Source organism: Danio rerio, chromosome 12, assembly GCF_052040795.2.
Source record: "Danio rerio strain M-AB ecotype USA chromosome 12, GRCz13ab, whole genome shotgun sequence".
Lineage (NCBI taxonomy): Eukaryota > Metazoa > Chordata > Actinopteri > Cypriniformes > Danionidae > Danio > Danio rerio.
Window position 1 is genome coordinate 25,903,940 of NC_141032.1, and position 18,679 is coordinate 25,922,618.

The 18,679-nt window shown below is 34.4% G+C and overlaps 1 protein-coding gene across 1 annotated transcript; it reads right to left on the reverse strand.

The window, feature by feature from the left end:
* Nucleotides 1–818: 818 nt before the first annotated feature.
* map3k8 (mitogen-activated protein kinase kinase kinase 8) lies at nt 819–13,601 on the reverse strand. Its single transcript, XM_087276282.1, has 8 exons — nt 13,543–13,601; nt 12,285–12,606; nt 11,600–11,770; nt 9,355–9,616; nt 6,347–6,453; nt 5,633–5,785; nt 4,544–4,790; nt 819–2,661 (listed from the first exon to the last, which is right to left on the reverse strand). Exons 1-8 carry the CDS (start codon nt 13,572–13,574, stop codon nt 2,537–2,539), a joined length of 1,419 nt encoding a protein of 472 aa, XP_087132408.1. The 5' UTR covers nt 13,575–13,601; the 3' UTR covers nt 819–2,536.
* Nucleotides 13,602–18,679: the final 5,078 nt, after the last annotated feature.

Consider the following 18,679-nt stretch of genomic DNA (forward strand, 5'->3'; position numbering starts at 1 on the left):
AACAGATTTTTTATTTATTTATTTTTTTGAGATATCATTATCATATTTTATGGTGTGTATTGAACATTACAATTGCAAAAAAAACATGAAATATGGAAATGACTAAAACTGGAGGTTTTCAAAATTTGGATTTTTACATTGGTTATATTTGAGATTTCAATTGCAAACATGTTGAAATCTAAGACTTTTAAGAGATGGTGGCAATTTTCACAATAAAGAGGTATAGTACTCATTATCTGCCTTAAATGGGTTTTACAGTAATTAAAGAGATCATCTTTAAGACTAGACTTTCTGTATGAAATGTGTACAAAATCTATTCTAAAATCAGAAAAAAGCAGCACAAGTTACATTTTTTGTATGAGGTGCAGAGAAGCTGACTTTAACTCATATACAGCTCATATACACGTTTCAAAGCAGAGTGATGAATCACACATTATTCATCTTTTTTTCTTTTTACACATTTATTTTATAACTTCCCCAAAGTAAAAACAGAGAGATGTCATCATAATGCGATGCTGCCATTTATCACAGACAGACTCTCTGGTCTTTCCAGAATGACTAAGAAACTTCTAAAGAACTGTTTACTGCTTGCAACAGCCATAATGTGATTTTACTTAGTTATCTGAAATCACAAGATCACAACATTTGATTATAAAATCATCAAATAAAGCATATTTAAAATATAGGGAGATAATATATGCTAATATATTGCAGTATTACTTCCAAAAAAGGACTTTGCAATAACAAAGATTTACAGACAGTAGACTTGCAGAATGTTGTTGGTCTCACAAAAATATGTATAGCCACTTTTATGAACATTAGATTTTGAGTGCATGTTTTATTGCATTGCAACTACTCAACAAAAACACATTCCATGGGAATAAGCATAAAATTGATATTATTTACAGTAAATGAAAACACTTGCTGGAAATAAAAGATGTTGTAGTGTCATTTTTGTGACCTTTTAAATGGATAAAGTTATTCAAAAGCAAAACACTCACATGGATAGCAAAACATAAAGTAAACTGAAATGGTTTGCTGAAGTTTGTTGCTAAGTCAAAGATTCACGTAGCATTCAGTAGATTCACGCATATTATGATTACTATTTTAAAAAAACTATAAATTTAGGTCAGAGTGTGTATAATTTATAATAGAGACCAGCTTTTGTAGTTCATTGGAGAGATGCATACATACATTTTGTAAATGCTAGCACTGCTATGATCAAAAATAAGAAATATTCAGCTATGATAATAAAATAAAACAATAATCATCCGCATAAATATATGAGCATACAGTATCAGCAACTTTTCACAATATCGGCATGCTATCTGATATTAAATCCTATCTGATATTATTATTTTTTATATCAGAAACTTTTTTACTCTCATTAAAGGCCAGACTTTTTACTTTATTTCATAATCACTTACTTTGACTTACACCCTGCTTTATCAGTGGTCGCTTAAACTTAAACATAGTCCAATGTCACAATAATTCTGCATTGTTCATGTAAATTATAATAATGTGATAATGTGATGTCCGCTTTTTAAATCAACATTACTTTAGTTTTATTTTTTAAAAAGAGAAACATATTATTATTATTATTTTATTTATATATATATATATATATATATATATATATATATATATATATATATATATATATATATTCTTTGGTGGAATTGTACTGTTAGTGCTACTTCATATCCAGTATGCTGTTATATATTATATATTCATAGTCTAAAAACACAGATGATCATTAAGTGCATTCACAAATCTGCACCTCACAAACCGTCAATCAACCAATGGGTTCTATGCACAGCTACAGTTATAAAGCCAACGATAAACTACCGGTGAAAGCTTAATGTGACTATTTTCAATTTCACAAGGTTGTTTTTACAGCATCGATGTTGTAATGTAATTACAATACATTCAGTTAAATAGATTAGGTTAATTCAGTTAATTAATTTAGTTGTTCAAGCGTAAAACGAGTTGAAAGATTATTGTAACCATTAGCATCCATCAGTAGCAACAGGCTAGCGCAGTAATTCTTTTGAAAATAAAACTGTCATATTTTAAAGACATGATAGGGGAAATTGGAATTTAATGCAGTTTTTCTTGTACGATCTGAGACCCACTTCATATCGTATATCTAACAGGCAGTGTAGATCACTGATTTTTAAAGAAATCCGATTCTATTCTAAACGTGACAGTTTTGTAATGGAAAGACAGTTCACCGGAAGCCCTTGCGCTGTCTGGCTTAAAATTAAAAGTCTGTGTGCATATAGCCCATAAAAAGCCCAGTTTATTCTTCTCTTAAAGAAGTCTTAAATGTCTTTTGCATCCATTTCCAACAGCACAGCTCATTGTCCAGTCAGCACACATTGACCTCATTCAGGACATTATATACTGCGTGCGAAATCATCTTGTGGATATGTTTGTTTCCACTGAACCGATCCAATAATGCGATTCTGACGGCATGTATATGAATGCAAGCGTTGCAAGTACTCGATTAGTCCTTAAGAAAAGTCCAGCTGAACTAGCCATATTCGCTTGACGGAGGTCCTCTAACCAGATTGTAGTATCCAGCAAAGGCGCCCAGATCTATGTAGAGGGAACCTTTCTTCTTAGAGTGCCCAGAATCCTCAGTGTACAACGAAGAGTCTGAAAACACAAGAGGAAAAGATCTCAGTTAAATTAAGTTTACATGATGTACATCACTGGAGAAAAACCTTGTATCATTTAAAAAAAAAACTGTCAGGACTTACTAGCGACCTGTGAAAGTGCTAAACTGTGAACGTTTTAATTTTTGCATCTGATCTTGTTGAATTTGCATTAAGATGATTTCAAATGGAATGTATGGATGGAGAGCATTTAAATTAATCAAGTAAATTGCATTACAATATACTAAGGTTCACCACGGTCTGTTTACTGGCATTTGTGTGGTTAGTTAAATGTCTTAAAGGGATAGTCCATGCAAAAACGAAAATTCTTTCATCATTTATTCTATCTCCACTTGTTTCAAACGTGTATGAATTTCTTTGATAAATGGCTGTTTTTTACAACATTCTTCAGAATATCTTGTTTTTTGTTCAGAAGAAGAAAGAAATTCAGGAAAGTTTAGAATCACTTGTGTGAGTAAATAGTGAGGAAGGGGGTAATTTTTTTTTTAATTGTCCCTTTAACCCATTTTGTATCTGTATTGTTGGTAGATTTACAGGACATGCACTTTATCAAGACCAGTTCTGCTGCATTTTATCTGATTTCTGCTGGTTTATGGTCTGCAATAATCATTACGAAAATGAGCTGCTGTGCCTGTATTCTTTAATTCATCAGTGAATACTCATGATTGTAATTAAATGTTTAGTAAATTTGCTAATGGGTTACAAAAGTTAAACAAAAGTTGATTTTGTATTGTAGAGTACTTTATTTTCCAAACTTGTTATTTTCTATACTTCTTATTTTCTTTGTTTTGTTCATTAATAATTAAAAGTTTTTTGTAGATACTGTATGCAAGTGTTTAGTTTTTCTTTTTGACACAAAGACAATAAAATAATTTTTACAAACATGCTGTTTTAAATCAGTTTTCAGATAATATAAATTTCAATCCCTGAACACACTCTTCTTGAGTAAATTAAGTTTTCAGTTTTAGTTTTTAAGACATGACTGTCCAAAACACACCCAAATGCACAAAAAACCTCAGCCCAAAACAATAGATTAATATTTAATTTCGTTTTAATTTATTTAAATTTAAATTAAACTAGTTACTTTAACTGTCATAATTTAACCATACAGCAACCTACTGTACACTACACAGAATCACAACATATGGTATAAATTCGTCCCATTTGGCATTTAAATTTATTTAAACATAAATAGGTGCTGCTTGTCAATCAGACAACGCTTCTATGTTTTTTCTTGCAGTTAATTGCGGAAAAAAGCATGCTAAAAGTGTCATGATAAACAGCTGTGAATTTAACTGCAGGCGCTATGTGATGCACGTGAAGGGGAATCAGATTTTGATACAACTTTCCTTCACCTCCTCTTGCAGGTGGGCCCACGTGGTTTGCGCTATGCACTTGACACAACTAACTGAGTAGAGTGGGAGCACACAGTTATGTTTTGTTAAATAAATTACTTAGAAAATGTAAGTTTCAAAACCACCTATGCCATTTTTACCCTGCACAATCAAATTAAAAACCGACCAATTGGATGGGAAACTGCCCAATCTGGCAACACTGCCTAAGACATTCTCCTCCACTGCTCAAACTCATCAAATTTAGCATTTACAGATATATTGCTTTGCAATAAAGAAAACACTGTATTAATTGAAACAACATTGCTTTGCAAACAAGTATTGGTGCTCCACTCATTGAAATGTGAGGTGAGCAGAGCTATTACGTTTTATTGACAGTTTGAGGATCCAATGCTGATGCAAAAATTACTTTCAAGCTCTTTGCAATCCTTTTCTTTGTTTTAAATTGACCAATTTCATTGATTTCTGAAAATACAAATAACTCTGACTGCGTGTGTGTTTTTGCAGTACCTTGTGTGCTGTCTGAAAACTGGCTGTACTGTCGCAGCAGTGGATGTGTTCCCTCCTCCAGTGCAGAATCCAAACTCCAGCAGCGTGGCTGGTCTTCTCGAGATGGATGGAGGGCTTCTTCATTCAGTAACTCTGTGGCAGAACTCCGTTGTGAGGGCACCCTTTCGAGAGCATGCTCCAGGAGCCTGCGCATCGCCGGGCTGCAGCTTTGAGGTATGTCCTCTAGTGGAGGGGCCTGTTTGTGGATCTGCAAACAGTGGAAATCATTATTGGCGCAGGTGCATTCGCAAGCAGCCACATGCTTGGAAGAGACACAGTGCTTGTATTTACATAAAAAGGAAGTGTATTGAGTGTCGAGAGAAGTGAAACCTGTTGAATTGCAAACAATATACAATGGCTTTTTTAGCCAGGGTAAGTTTGCTTTTGATACATGTGCAGCTATTACAGCGAGACTACAGCTGCCACGTTCTGAATAATCGGCAACATATTGAGGAAGCTTGAAGTGCAGATTTAGTTTTCTTAAAGTGGGAAATTGCATGAAATGGAAAGAAGAACTTGTCATCACAAGATAAAACTTGTGATTCTTTTCTTTATAGGAAAAACTATGACGAAAAGGAAATAAACTATACAACTATAAAGAATTAATATATTTGTTGAAGTTATAATGCATTTAAAACATAAAAATTGACATAAACTATTCAAGTGTTTTAATTAGAAACCCGAATAAAAAAACATAAATAGAGAATTTAATTTTTTAAATTACCAGATTACTGTATTTTTTTAATTAAGCACACGTAGCATTTAAAGTGGTTTAAATAGATAACACTACGGAAAATAAAACTAATTATTATTAAAAATAATAAACAAAAATATAATTTGTCTCATATGTGCTGTGCTAACAGAAACCTTTATGTCATCAGGCTATGACATCAGCCCACATGGCATTTATGGGTTTTGCTCAGTGGTTAATGCATATAGTATAGTGTCGTATTGTGATGTTATTCCACGTTAAGGGACTTTCCCAATACTGTTGCAGTTGAAAACAAATATACAAGCAAAACATAATCAAAATGCTAATTGCAAACTCACTATATATAGGTATGATGGGTAGGCTGTTCTGGGATATCTTCTAACCCACGGAGGGCTGCCACTCATCATGTGTATGATTGTGGTCCCCAAACTGTAGATGTCAGTTTTTGTGTTGTGGCCCCGACACAAAACCAACTCTGGACTCATGTACATCTGTACAGAAGGAAAAACAAGAAACATGACTAAAAATGACCACATACGCAGAGGCACTGACAACTGGTTTTGACAGGCTTGCACAGTCTGAGTGAAATAAATATGAAAAACAACCTCTGATGTAACAGGCAAATATTCTAGTCAACATCTGTACTGCTTCACAGTAAACAACTTTATTATTCTAAGTGGGGAATCTTTTATACTGGTCAACAAGGCACACTGGACTTTCCAAGAATGACTAAAAAAAGGGGCAAAAAGTCAACTTTTAGGCTGCTAATGTGCATGTGTTTGTAACCATTTGGGCATTTCCCAAAGAAAGTTTGGGAACAGAATGTCAGCCGAGAGGGATAAAAAAAAAGTGTGTGTGCCTTTCAGATCGTCTTTCAGTTTGTTAAACCAGCATTTTTATGTACATACAGTACAATATGTATTAACTGACACCAGCAGAATCAGGATCTGCCAAATTCTGCATTGTGTCTAAAGCAGAACTTAGCTTTAAACTACCATTTACTCATCAAACAGTGAAAGACCAAATATCGACACAAGTGCACAAACACTCACCTCAGTGCCACGTAGGTCTCGAGGAACATAAACATCGTCCTTCATCTGTACTGTAAGCCCAAAGTCTACCAGCACTGCTTTGGCAGACATCAGCACAATATTGCTGGCTGCAGAGACAAAATGATTATATAATTACAACTTTTAGTGTGCAGAGATGTTTGAGATTTCTACTTTTGATAATAAACAGTTAAAGTCAGAATTATTAAACCACATTAATTATCAGTCCCCCTGTTATTTTTTCCCCCCAATTTCTGTTTAAGCAAGAGATTTTTTCAACACATTTCTAAAGATAATAGTAATAATACCTCATTTCTAATAACTGATTTATTTTATCTTTTATCTTTAAGCGGCTTTTTTTCTAACCGAAATAAAACAACTTTCTCCAGAAGAAAGAAATATTATCAGACATACTGTGAAAATTCCTTTGTTCTGTAAAAAATAATTTTGGAAATATTTAAAAAAGAAAAAAAATTCAAAGGGAATTTAATCATTCTGATTTCAACTGTACATGTGTGCAAAGTACTTGTGTCTGCCGTGTTTCATGTTGCACTGAAATGCTTTTTACCCAAGCTCATGCAATGAGTAGTGTTTTATATTTCCAGAAACTATTTCTAAAGACTTATCCCATGATTATATTCTAGGTTGAGAATGCAATAAATCTGGCTTATAGTGTAAAAAAAGGCTTCAGCTTCACACGTGAATTGACCACCAATTGACTTAAACCCCATCTAAATTCTTGAGATGCACTAAAATTTTTTTTACTAAGTAGTTTCCATCTTTAGCTTTGATTCTAGTGTGATTCATCATAACATTGTTGTTTTCCATCAATAATTTTATTCATTTTTGTTCAAGACTTGTATTGATAATGAAAAAAATGTCCAACTCTGACCCTGAGGCATCCATTATTTCTCTTTTTTTCTTCTGTGATTTTTTTGTGCAGAGCTTCTTTGTTACTTGTGATTTGAAGAAATTTAGTCACAGCACCAAACTTATCTGGAGAGCATGGTAATTTACATTTGATACATTATCTCTCCCACCTAATTTTAAGACTTTATTGTAGTTTAGGTCAAATGGTTGTGAATTCATGTGTGAAAATGAAGCATACTTTTTGACTTGAGTTGCATAGATCTTTGCATTGCCTGTAGTTGCTTTGATACAGTTAATTTTCAGCCAGTCACATTTTTCAAACATGAACAGCTGTATTGCAAGGCACTCACTCAACTCATGCAGAGCTAAACCATACAGGGTTTTGTAATTAATTATCAACATTTGAAAACTAATACAATATTTAATAGGGAGAAAGTTGGTCAGGGCTAATTGCCATTTTTTGAGGATTTGAAAGGTTTGAGACCTTAAAGAAAATCGTCTCCATGACAAACATGTTTTGTTTAGTTTAGTTTACAGTAGTTTAGTTTAAACTTTATTGTCCATCCTGCTTGGCACAGAAAGGAAATTTGTCTTTAACACTTGATTTAAGACAACAACTGCATACATACAACCATACAGCAATCACACAATAGTAAACACTTATCAACAGTTAAAAACATAAAAGCCAAATTAGCCCCATACACATTACTGAAGATCATTCTTGACAACTTCAAACAGTGATCCGATTTAAGACTACAACTGCAATTGGGATAAATTACTTTTTAAAAGCATTTTTTCAGGCTTTAGAAATTCTAAACCTGCATCCTGATTTTAACACTTCAAAGCTGAGTGAAGGAGTTGTGTATTGTATTTAATGTCAATAGAATTTGCAACAAATATCTGCATACTTTTCAGTTCTAGAAAGCACTGAGGATGCTGCATTTTGAATCAGCTGTAGTTTGCTTATTAGGTCTGCAGGGCACCTGGCAGCACACTTTTTATTTTATTTTATGCAGTATAATTTAAATATTATGTTTTAATTAAGTCTTCGTCACCAGTTAATAATTTGAGTGTGATATTTGATAGCAATTTGTCATCTGATGTGGCCTACAGATGACAAATTGCTATCAAATATCACATCCAAGTTCTTGACCAATGACGAAGACTTAATTCAACATCTTTTAAGGGTTAGAGAGGTTTTTCTTTTTTATTTGTCTGAGTAAAACCTGTGCTTTAATAAATATATTTCTAAAGAAATTTACTAGTCATCCAATTCCTAATATCAATTATACGTTTTGTAAACTTTTGTGTTTCATCGGGCTTTGAGGAGTTAAAGAGTTACCAGCAGTATATAACAGTGAATACAAGAACTAAGCTTTAGTTTTTCAGAAGCAAAACAAATCAGCAAAACCCCCTTTTCTTGCTCTCCCCCTATACTTCACCCAACAAAAAAAAAACTGTTTCCTCTCCAACCCAAATGTCAAGAAGCCAGTCCTCAAAACCACAAAAGCAGGCTACAGCCTAGAGCATACTCTGATTGGTCAGTCATTTTCACTGAAATTCTCTCTCTTGTCATTTTACTCTCTCAGTCTAACTGTTGTTGAAGTTGAAATAGAAATGGCCTGTTGAATAAGCCCCTGAAAGTAATACATTTGATTTGAGTAATCACTTGCTCTCCTGACTGGAAATTCCAGATGCCAGAAGTCATAAGCTGTACACCGATTGGCCCCTGTGTATGACTAAATCCTAGCAGAATGTTGTCAACTACACCCCTGCTGCATTAAATTATGTTGTGTTCCTCCTCTTTGAAGGTCATGAACTAAAACTACTTCTGTAGCCTGTGGTCAATTCTCTTGTCAGTTACTTTTTAGTTCTGTCAAATAAGCAGAATACCTTTCTTGACCACAGCCAACATCAGATTCACATACAGTGCACCTTTTGTTGCATTCAAAGGGGAAATAACAAGTACCGGTGGTTGCAAGAAAAAAAGTACTGAACTGCTTTGACCCCGCTTTGAAATTTGTTTTGAAGCATTCCACTTCAGAGCAGCTGTGGTGTGGCAGTAATAAACAGGTACTTGGTAGGAAACTGCAGTGATATTTCAGAAAAAAGCCCTTAATGATGCAAGCCAGAGCTCTTACGTTTGATGTCGTGGTGGATAATGTTGTGAGAGTGCAAGTACTCCAAGCCTCGCAGAACCTGCTGAGAGACCCAAATGATCTCGAACTCTCTCATTGGACCACAGCTCTCCAGCTTCTCTAACACCGAGCCTCCTTCGCCAGCTTCCATGAACAAATGCACCGTCTGCTCCCACAGCAAGGCCCCATATAGCTCTGCTATGTTCTCGTGCCGGAACCGGGCTTGGATTTCGACATCTGCAGGCTTGAAATGCTCCACAGGAATCTGGAGAGAAAGTACACTTAATTTCTAAGATTCATATTTTATGAAAGAACACCAAAAAATGAGCAAGCTTATAGTTTTTTTCTACATAAAAATACATGCTATTTAAGCATTCATATATGAAAGTAAACCAAAACTGCTGTATATTTCCAGCCTATGTATGATTCACACAATTCCTAAAATTAAGCAAGTACAATGATTGCACTTTCACACCAATCAAGCTTTAATTAATTTAGTTAATGCATATAGTTATTGTCATATTGTGAGGTTTTGCCACATTTCCCTATAGTCTTGCAGTCAAAAACAAATATACAAGCAAAACATAATAAAACTGCAAATTGCAGACTCGCTATGTAAAGATTAATAGAACTGATATATCATCAGGATAATTATATAAATGTCTGTTTTGGCTGTTTTTTACTGTGCTCATGCCTGCTTGACCAAATGATTACTGGTGGATCCAAAACCTACCAACATCTGTTAATGGATAGTGCACATTTTCTGTAATTGTAATTTCCGAGTTATTTCAAATTATGTGTAAAGAATTTGTTGAAAGAATGTCTTTTTTTTGTCCTAAATAGACCTGAAGTTAATTTATTATTTATGCATTTATGAGAAACGGATTCATAGTGGCTTTCCGGAATGAATCAATACTTTTGAATGAATCTGGGCAGCATTTTTGCTTGCGTGATATTTCTAATTTATACTCCTAATTATTACAACAACTAATTATTTAACCCTTTTGAAGTTACATCAAGGGAACATTTACATGATATTGATGTAATAAAAATGGAAATGTTTTTGCTTTGCCATAAAAAATGTGTCAAACCATAACAATTCCACAAGAAACAAAATAATCCTACTAATGAATAAATATAATGTAATATGCATGCCAGACCACTAGTTGTCAAAGTGTTTTTATAAATACTGCAGGCATGGACAAATACAATCCCGTTGCCCACCATTTTACTTTTATCAGTGCATGATGACATCAATTTCACAAAATCACAATTTTTGTCATTAACACAAGGTTAATGTTCTAAGTTTGAAAAATACTTTGCTAAAGTCACCAAAAATATTATTCTGCATATTCTGACTATTCTGAAAGATTGCAGGTATTATAAAGGATTTATCTGTTTAAATGTATGTGCCCTCATATCATTTCATGAAATCAACTTCCTTTTTGCAATAAAATATTTCCTTTCATCACATGCTCCTTGGCACAAGAGAGGGACAACCTGTCTGTCATTTGTTCCACCAAATCACGTTCCACCAAAGCAGACAATTCCTTGTAGACTAAGTAAAGTTTATCCATCCAGTTCTTACATGGCAAGCTGTTTAATTCACACGTCTAAAAGAGGACTGCAACTGTTAAACTTGACCACAAGATCGAATTTTCATCTGCACTCTGCCACTAATTTAAGACGCCTTTGTAGGCTGCATGTTTCCACAGGGGGCGTTTCTGTCCACTTCCTGTGTGCGTTAGTGCCATTCTCAGTTTCTGTTCAAACACTACGTGCTGCATACTGACCCTTTGAACATTTTAGGGAAATTGTGTTGTTTCCCAAAAGTGCTGTTCCTCATTTTTAAACACTTTTTCACTGCTGCTACAGTTTCTGCAAAACCTGTTTCGCTTTTCAGAACGATTTTTCACTAGGCTGTAGTTAATAAAGCCATGTGTCATCATCACATGCTGAAACATAAGTTCATCACAACATCATTCAGTATCATGTGTCTTTTCCTTGATTTATCTTCATGTGACAACTGCTGATGATGATGAATGAACTCTATGCTTGATTCTTATTAGAGTGCTTTCAAAGTAATATTTTGAACCTTACTGATAATAGAATGCGGATTCCCAGTAGGAAAGCTATGTCCATAAAAACCTCCTAGTTGAGTGAAAACATCTACCTTTGCCAAAGCAAAAAAAAAGTAAAACCCTGTAAAGATTCCGGAAACAAACATACTTTGCATTCCCTTACTTACTAATTTGCATGCCATTCGCTTCCGAGTTTTGGTGTCCTGAGCCAGATGGACCTTCCCAAATGAGCCTTTGGGAACGTGTCCAGGGCCTTGAGGCTTGTAGGTCAGTTTCCACGGAAAGAGAAGGACGTCCAAGTCGATGCGATAATGCCCCTCTTTAATGATCATGTCTGTCTGTAGGGACAAAGCAGGGTGTTTATGACACCAAAGGCTATCTTGCTAAACAAGTATAAACACTCCTTTACACGGGATTATGTAACTCCCAAAGCAGGTCACAAAACTAGAATATGTAAATAACTTTTACTCTTCAAATCGCACAACAAAAAAATAATGCTCTTCCTATCTTTGTCTTGTTTTCCTGTACAAATGTCAAATAAAGATTTACTTGAAATGCAAAATTACATATTATTCAGTGCCAGTGATTAGAAGTAAGTTTGATAAAAATGGGATCTTGTTTATAGAATAAGCTCATTTTTTCTCAGTATAATTCAGTATGATGTATAGATATTTGTATTGAAAATAAAGACTGTGAAGGATTGACTATATATTTGATGTTTTTCAATGCATGCAATATTTACTCTCATGATCATACAAATTTAAGTCTTTATGCTTTAATTTAAGAAGCCGGTGGAAAGGCCTCAGAAACCCTTCAAATATTGATGTAAGTTTTAGAACCAATGAAGCTTACCTTGTTCACTAGAACACCCATTTCTCTACCAACATCTAAAAGAGAGGAGGATGGTGTGTTTGAGACCATATTCACAAAGTCCAGGAGGTCAGATGTTGTCCCATAACGGACCTTTCCAGTCTTTTGTACATGTTTAATTAGGTCATGTGCCGTTTCCTCATTCTCGTCCATCTCTTCTTGCGAGAAACCTTCCTCAAACGAAATACCAGATTCCACCACCTCACCAACACTGTAGAAATGTTCTGCCTCTTGAATGAAGTCCTCAATTTTCATGTGTGCAAGAAGCAGTTCTATACAAGAATTTCCATTGTCATACTCCATCCTTGATTGAATAATAAAACAAAATGTTTGATCATTAGAAACATCAACACATTGAAATGAATGCATTCATCCACGTTGTTTTTGCACCCATATGTATGTTTGCTGTGTGGTCAGGTATGTTTCCTGAACAGCTTGCCTGCTCTATTTTGCATGCAAGTGAGGGGTGGCTTAAAACATCTTTAAAATGAATGACAAATGGAACTTTTTCATTGTATTAACTCTCTTTTTTCTCCTCAAGAACAAACAAACAAGAACAAAATATAACAGCATTTTTGAGGTCAAAAATGACCAATTATGAGGGACATGCTAGCAGTAATAATGACTAGCCCAAGATGATTTATCAGAATGGCTGAATCATAATAAATGCAATCACTTTTTTTATGTTTTATCATTTTTGACCTATTACATGTGCTGTTTCTAAATTGATATGGTGTGATCGGGTGACTGATATACACACAAAAAACAAAACTTTCCAAAGCATTGCAGAAATACAACCCTATACACTGCTGCCAAATTTACTTCTTGTTTCCTGTAGAAACTGGGGTACTTTTACACTATTGCTGTGCATTTGAATCTTACACAATGAAGAACATCCTAACACCCAAGAGTGTGACTCGGACACTTTGGGGATAGTTTTGAATAGCAGTTGGATGAGTTTTTAACATGCAGATTTGGCAACCATCACTGAATATCCATTTTTGGTTTATGTTAAATAATGAATTTTTAATAATAAAGGCTGTTCATTACTGATGAAAAGAACCGGTGCTCAAAAAGAGTAACTAGAAAGGGTGCTGACAAGCATATGCCAAAAGCCCTATTAAATAATCCACAGTATTTAGCCTACTCTAAACGTTGTTCGAAATAGTATAGGCTAATGAAGCATAAAAATAACTAAACAAAATAAATGATATCTATAAAACACCAGCAGTTTGCCTACCTTTCAGTCAGTGTGTTCACAGCAGGACGCATACTCAGTGATTGTCCATAGTTCCCTCTGAAGCTTTTTCAGACGTGTGCTCGCTGATAAGAGGAATCAGCTAGCTGCGCGCCTCCGCTGTGCGCTTACGTCACTGCGGTTTCGTTTTCTCTTTTCTCTGAGAGGTGTTTTCTCGTCTTCTCATCGAGATCACGTATCTGCTGCTTGGATTTTGCCACAGCCCCCTATCAGAATGTTCCGTAGAAGGAGGATGTCATTCGCTTTCATCTTTATGATTAATTTGCGCAAAAGGAAAAGTTGCCTTGTTGAAACCATCTTGTGGTAAACAGAAGCTAACTAGTTTTGGTCTATATACGAAATGAGTGAAATCCGCTGACCTAGCGCTCCCAAAATGTGTCCTTTTGTTGTTTTCGCTCATTAAGAGATTTCCAAACTTCTAAACTTGTTGAAAGTGTCAGGGAATCCAGATAACGAATAGTGACAAGATTGTAAATATTCGTATGTCTTAAGTGTATCAAAATATCTAAACGCTGTTTTCAAATTGGGGGATATCCAGGCTGCAGATTGACAGTTCAGTTTTTCCCCGAAAGTAAACGGCGCCTTAGTGTAGTAGGCTATGGAATGCCAAAGCTGCCATAATAATACATTTGGTTAATAAGCAGTAGCTGGCTTTAGTGATTTGGGGGGCCCTAGTAATGAAGCTCCAAGCTTTTTTTCCTCTTTATAGATATTGTTTTATTTATTTATTTATTTTTTGTAAATAAAATCTGCATGTTAAAAATATTTATATTGCACTGCATTCTTTATCTTCTTAATGTTAAATGAAATACAATAAATTTGCAAATAAATAACAAGTAATTTATTAGAACAAAGTATGTACAGTTAATTAGCCATATTTGTGTTTTTAAAATTTGCATATTCCATTGTTCATGAGGTCCCCTGGTTTGGAAAAGAAGTAATAATGTTAAAATCTTAAAGGTTATAAGCAGATTTTACAGCATATAAAAGAGAATTTATTAAAAGAGATATGATTAATATGCATCCTGACATAGGTTGGGGCCCCTAATTCGCTGGGGCCATAAGTGGCTGCTTTACCTTGTGTATTGGTTAAGTTCAAATCAATTTTCAATTCATTTTTATTTGTATAGCGCTTTTACAATGTAGATTTTGTCAAAGCAGCTTCACATAGAAGATTATAGTAGATTTAAACAGTGTAGTTCAGATTTTAAAGTTTAAATTCAGTTTAGTCCCAGAATCTTTAAGACATGCTCTCATTACGCTAATACCTAAACCTAATAAATTAATTACAAAATGTGACTCATTTCGTCCAATTTCATTACTTAATACAGATGTCAAAATACTAAGTAAAATTATAGCAAGGAGGTTGGAGATACTTCTACCTGAAATAATACATAGAGACCAAAAAGGATTCATCAAGGGCAGGCAAGGTTTTCACAACGTCAGAACTTTGCTTAATGTTTTGCATCTTAAAAAGGGGGCTTGCGATACGGCCATTCTGTCCTTAGATGCTGATAAGGCTTTTGACAGGGTAGAGTGGCCGTATCTATTTGAGGTCCTTAAAAGATTTGGACTTGGTTATAATTTTTGTCAATGGATTAAGTTGCTCTATATGCATCCTACGGCTGAAGTGCTCACTAATAATATTGCCTCTAAACCTTTTAACATTCAAAGGGGTACTCGTCAGGGGTGCCCCCTTTCACCCCTTCTTTTTATCTTAGCAATCGAACCACTGGCCATCGCAATAAGGTGCCATGGCAATATACTTGGCATCAAACTAGACACTATAGATTTGAACATTTCGTTGTATGCAGATGATGTAATTTTATACCTGACAAATCTGTCCGATTCGGTTCCCTCTCTAATACAACTTCTTACTGACTTTGGTCAGTTTTCTGGTTACAAAATAAACCAATCTAAATCTTGTATTCTTTTGCTAAACAAAGATGATAATCATATCCCAGCCGTGACACAATTTAATGTGGTAGATTCTTTTACTTATTTAGGAATTAAAATAATGGCTAACATAGATAATATATCTTTGACTAATTACCAACCCCTTTTGGACACCATTTCTAAACTTATTGAAAGATGGAAAAAGCTTCCTATCTCGCTAATTGGACGTATAAACATTATAAAAATGAGCATACAACCTAAGTTATTATATTTGTTTCAAAATATCCCTCTCAGTCCTCCGTCTTCTTTTTTTTACAACCCTTCGGAAATTATTTACGGATTTCATCTGGAACAATAAAAGAGCTCGTATAAGGTTATCACTTTTATACTTACCTTATAATAAAGGTGGTCTCCACTTTCCCAATCTACAATGGTACTACTGGGCAACACAGTTACGATCTACTTTATACTATTTCTCCTCTAAATCTTCTACTCCTTGGATGGATATTGAATCCTCTTTTATAAAATCTAAATTACCCTTTTATCTCTATCTTTACTCAGCAGACATTAAATCTCTCAGAAAAGACAAAAATATTATATCTTCTAACCCTATTCTAATTAATACAATTAATGTCTAGTATGATGTTAATAAGTATGTAGGTCAGTGCAATACCTTATCATGCCTCACTCCAATATGGGGAAACAAGTGTTTTAAACCAGCTAGATCTGACCCAGGGTTTAAAATGTGGTTTGACAAAGGGCTGCAAAAAATTGAAGATTTATATAAAGAAAACGATCTAAAGTCTTTTGCAGAAATTGTAACACAATTTGATATTCCCAAAAAACATTTCTTTAAATTCCTTCAGTAAAGGAGCTATATTTCCTCTCATCAAGGTGCAAAGCTTACAAAACCTAACAAAACACCTCTTGAAGACCTGTTATCAAAAACTGCTCAATCAAAAGGTTTAGTATCTATGTTCTATAAGATGTTAGAATCATGCTCGAAAGAATCATCAGAATTTAAATTGGCTTCCTGGAGAGAAGAATTAAATGTAAATATTCCACTGGATGAATGGGAGGAAATATGTACAAAAGCTCAAACATTAACATTTAATAGTAATCTTAAATTAATACTGTACAACTGGAATATGAGAACATATATCACTCCAGTCAGGTTAAATAAAATTAACCAAAGTATCCCAGACACATGCATTAAATGCTCAGTTGAAAAAGGTACACTTTTACACTGTATGTGGGATTGCCCAAAGGTACAGGAATTTTGGAAAGAGGTGGCTAGTTTTATTTTTGAAATGGTATCTGTAAAACTGCCCATGAAACCGGAAATGTTTATTTTGGGAATTATTTATGAAAATATTGATTGCCACAGCAGCACCCGTAAACTTATCGATATAAGTATACTCCAAGCAAAACGTCTAATAGCTTTGTACTGGAGGAAAATGGAAAGGCCATCTATTGTACAGTGGATCAATAATATGTCCTTCTGTTTAGCTATGGAAAAGATTTCATACATGTTAAAAGGCAAACTTACTGTTTTTGAGAAAATGTGGGCACCCTTTATATATCTTATTTCAAATTCAAATTTCAGAAATTTATTAAATGAAACAGGAAAAGACGAAATAAACTGACATTGACTAAGCATATCTAAATATTCCCCCTATTTCCAAAGAATTATTTAAACAAACCATCTGATGATCTGGTTCATGCCTTCTATAGATTATTTGTATTTTCAACAACTTCTTCCAATTGTTGTATCTAGAATAATCTGTTACTAACTCAAACACCCTGTGCCCCCCACCCCTTTTTTTCTCTTTCTCATTTCCTTTTTATTCCTTTTTTATGCTTTTTTTTTGTTGTATGCTTTTTATTATTTATTTTTTATTTTATTGTTTTATTTTTTTCCTCTAAATTGAAAAGAAAGATGTAAAATATGATTGTGATGTTACATTGTCATATTTTTATTACATCTCAATAAAAAGATTGTTCAAAAAAATTAAATTCAGTTTAGTTTAGCTAAGTCCAGTGTGGTTTAATAATCACTATTGAGAGTTCAAACAATAAAGAGTAAATCCATTGATGCGCAGCCCTACATATCCCAAACCATGCAAGCTAGTGGCAACAGAGGCGAGGAAAAAACTTCACCATACCGCTAAGTGATGCATTGTGTGTGCTTTACTAAACAGATAGGTCTTCAATCTAGTTTTGAACTGCGAGAGTGTGCCTGAGCCTCGGACCTTATCAGGAAGGATATTCCAGAGTTTAGGAGCCATAACTGAGAAGGCTCGACCCCCTTTACTCGACTTTGCTATTCTAGGTATTGCCAGAAGCCCTGAGTTTAAAGATCTTAAAGAGTGGGTTGGATTGTAGCGAGACAGAAGGTTGATTAGATAGACAGGAGCTAGATTATTTAAAGCTTTATAGGTAAGAAGCAATATTTTAAATTCAATACGAAACTTAACAGGTAGCCAGTGTAAGGAGGAACCTTAACTTGAAGCCTCTCTACATTTTTGTGTTGTTGAGTTTAGTACAGTAAATGCATGCATTTTGTTATGCTGCAGAAATTCATAACAAAAAAAATGAACGACCATCCCAGAGTAGCTTTAAAAAATTTAGTTTACTTTATGTAAAAAAATAATACAGACACAGAATTGCTGCAGTACAGACTTTATTTGCAAAAGGACATTACTGCAAGATGTACAAACAGAAAAAGCAACTCAATAATAATAAAAAAACAAAGTAACTTTCTATTCTGACTAGTCTTCTGCATTTGCCAGACTTCTTCTCTGGCCCGGCATGGTAACGGTGGCCCTTTCGCCTATTATGTTTCTCCTACGGCGATGCCTTCTCGCCAAGTTAAAGCCAGCCTTGTCAGCATAGACAATTGCATGTGGAACTTGATTGACCTCCAACTCCATGACTCTCTAGAAGTAATTAGACACAGTGTACATGCTTTACTGTACTGTATAATTATGTATTGAACGCCAGGTTTATTGAGTAGTTTACTGCAAAACACACTGTGTATAGTAAAGTAATCACTGTATTGCATAACCTTACCTCGACGTATTGGTGACGAAGTTCTGTAATGTGCTTACTGTTTCTTTTTAAAAACCTCATGAGTCCACTTTTAGAACATACAGTATGATCATGTGATTTGAAAAACCTCAACATATGAGTGTGCTTCCTATATGGGAATCTGCTGTGATAT

Excerpts from the sequence above, each read along its gene's own strand:
- map3k8 (XM_087276282.1), bottom strand. The coding sequence starts at position 13,574 with ATGCGTCCTGCTGTGAACACACTGACTGAAAG. Across the intron at positions 12,607-13,542 it reads GTGAACACACTGACTGAAAG|GATGGAGTATGACAATGGAA; the intron begins GTAGGCAAACTG and ends TATTCAATCAAG. Across the intron at positions 5,786-6,346 it reads GAGACCTACGTGGCACTGAG|ATGTACATGAGTCCAGAGTT; the intron begins GTGAGTGTTTGT and ends CCTTCTGTACAG.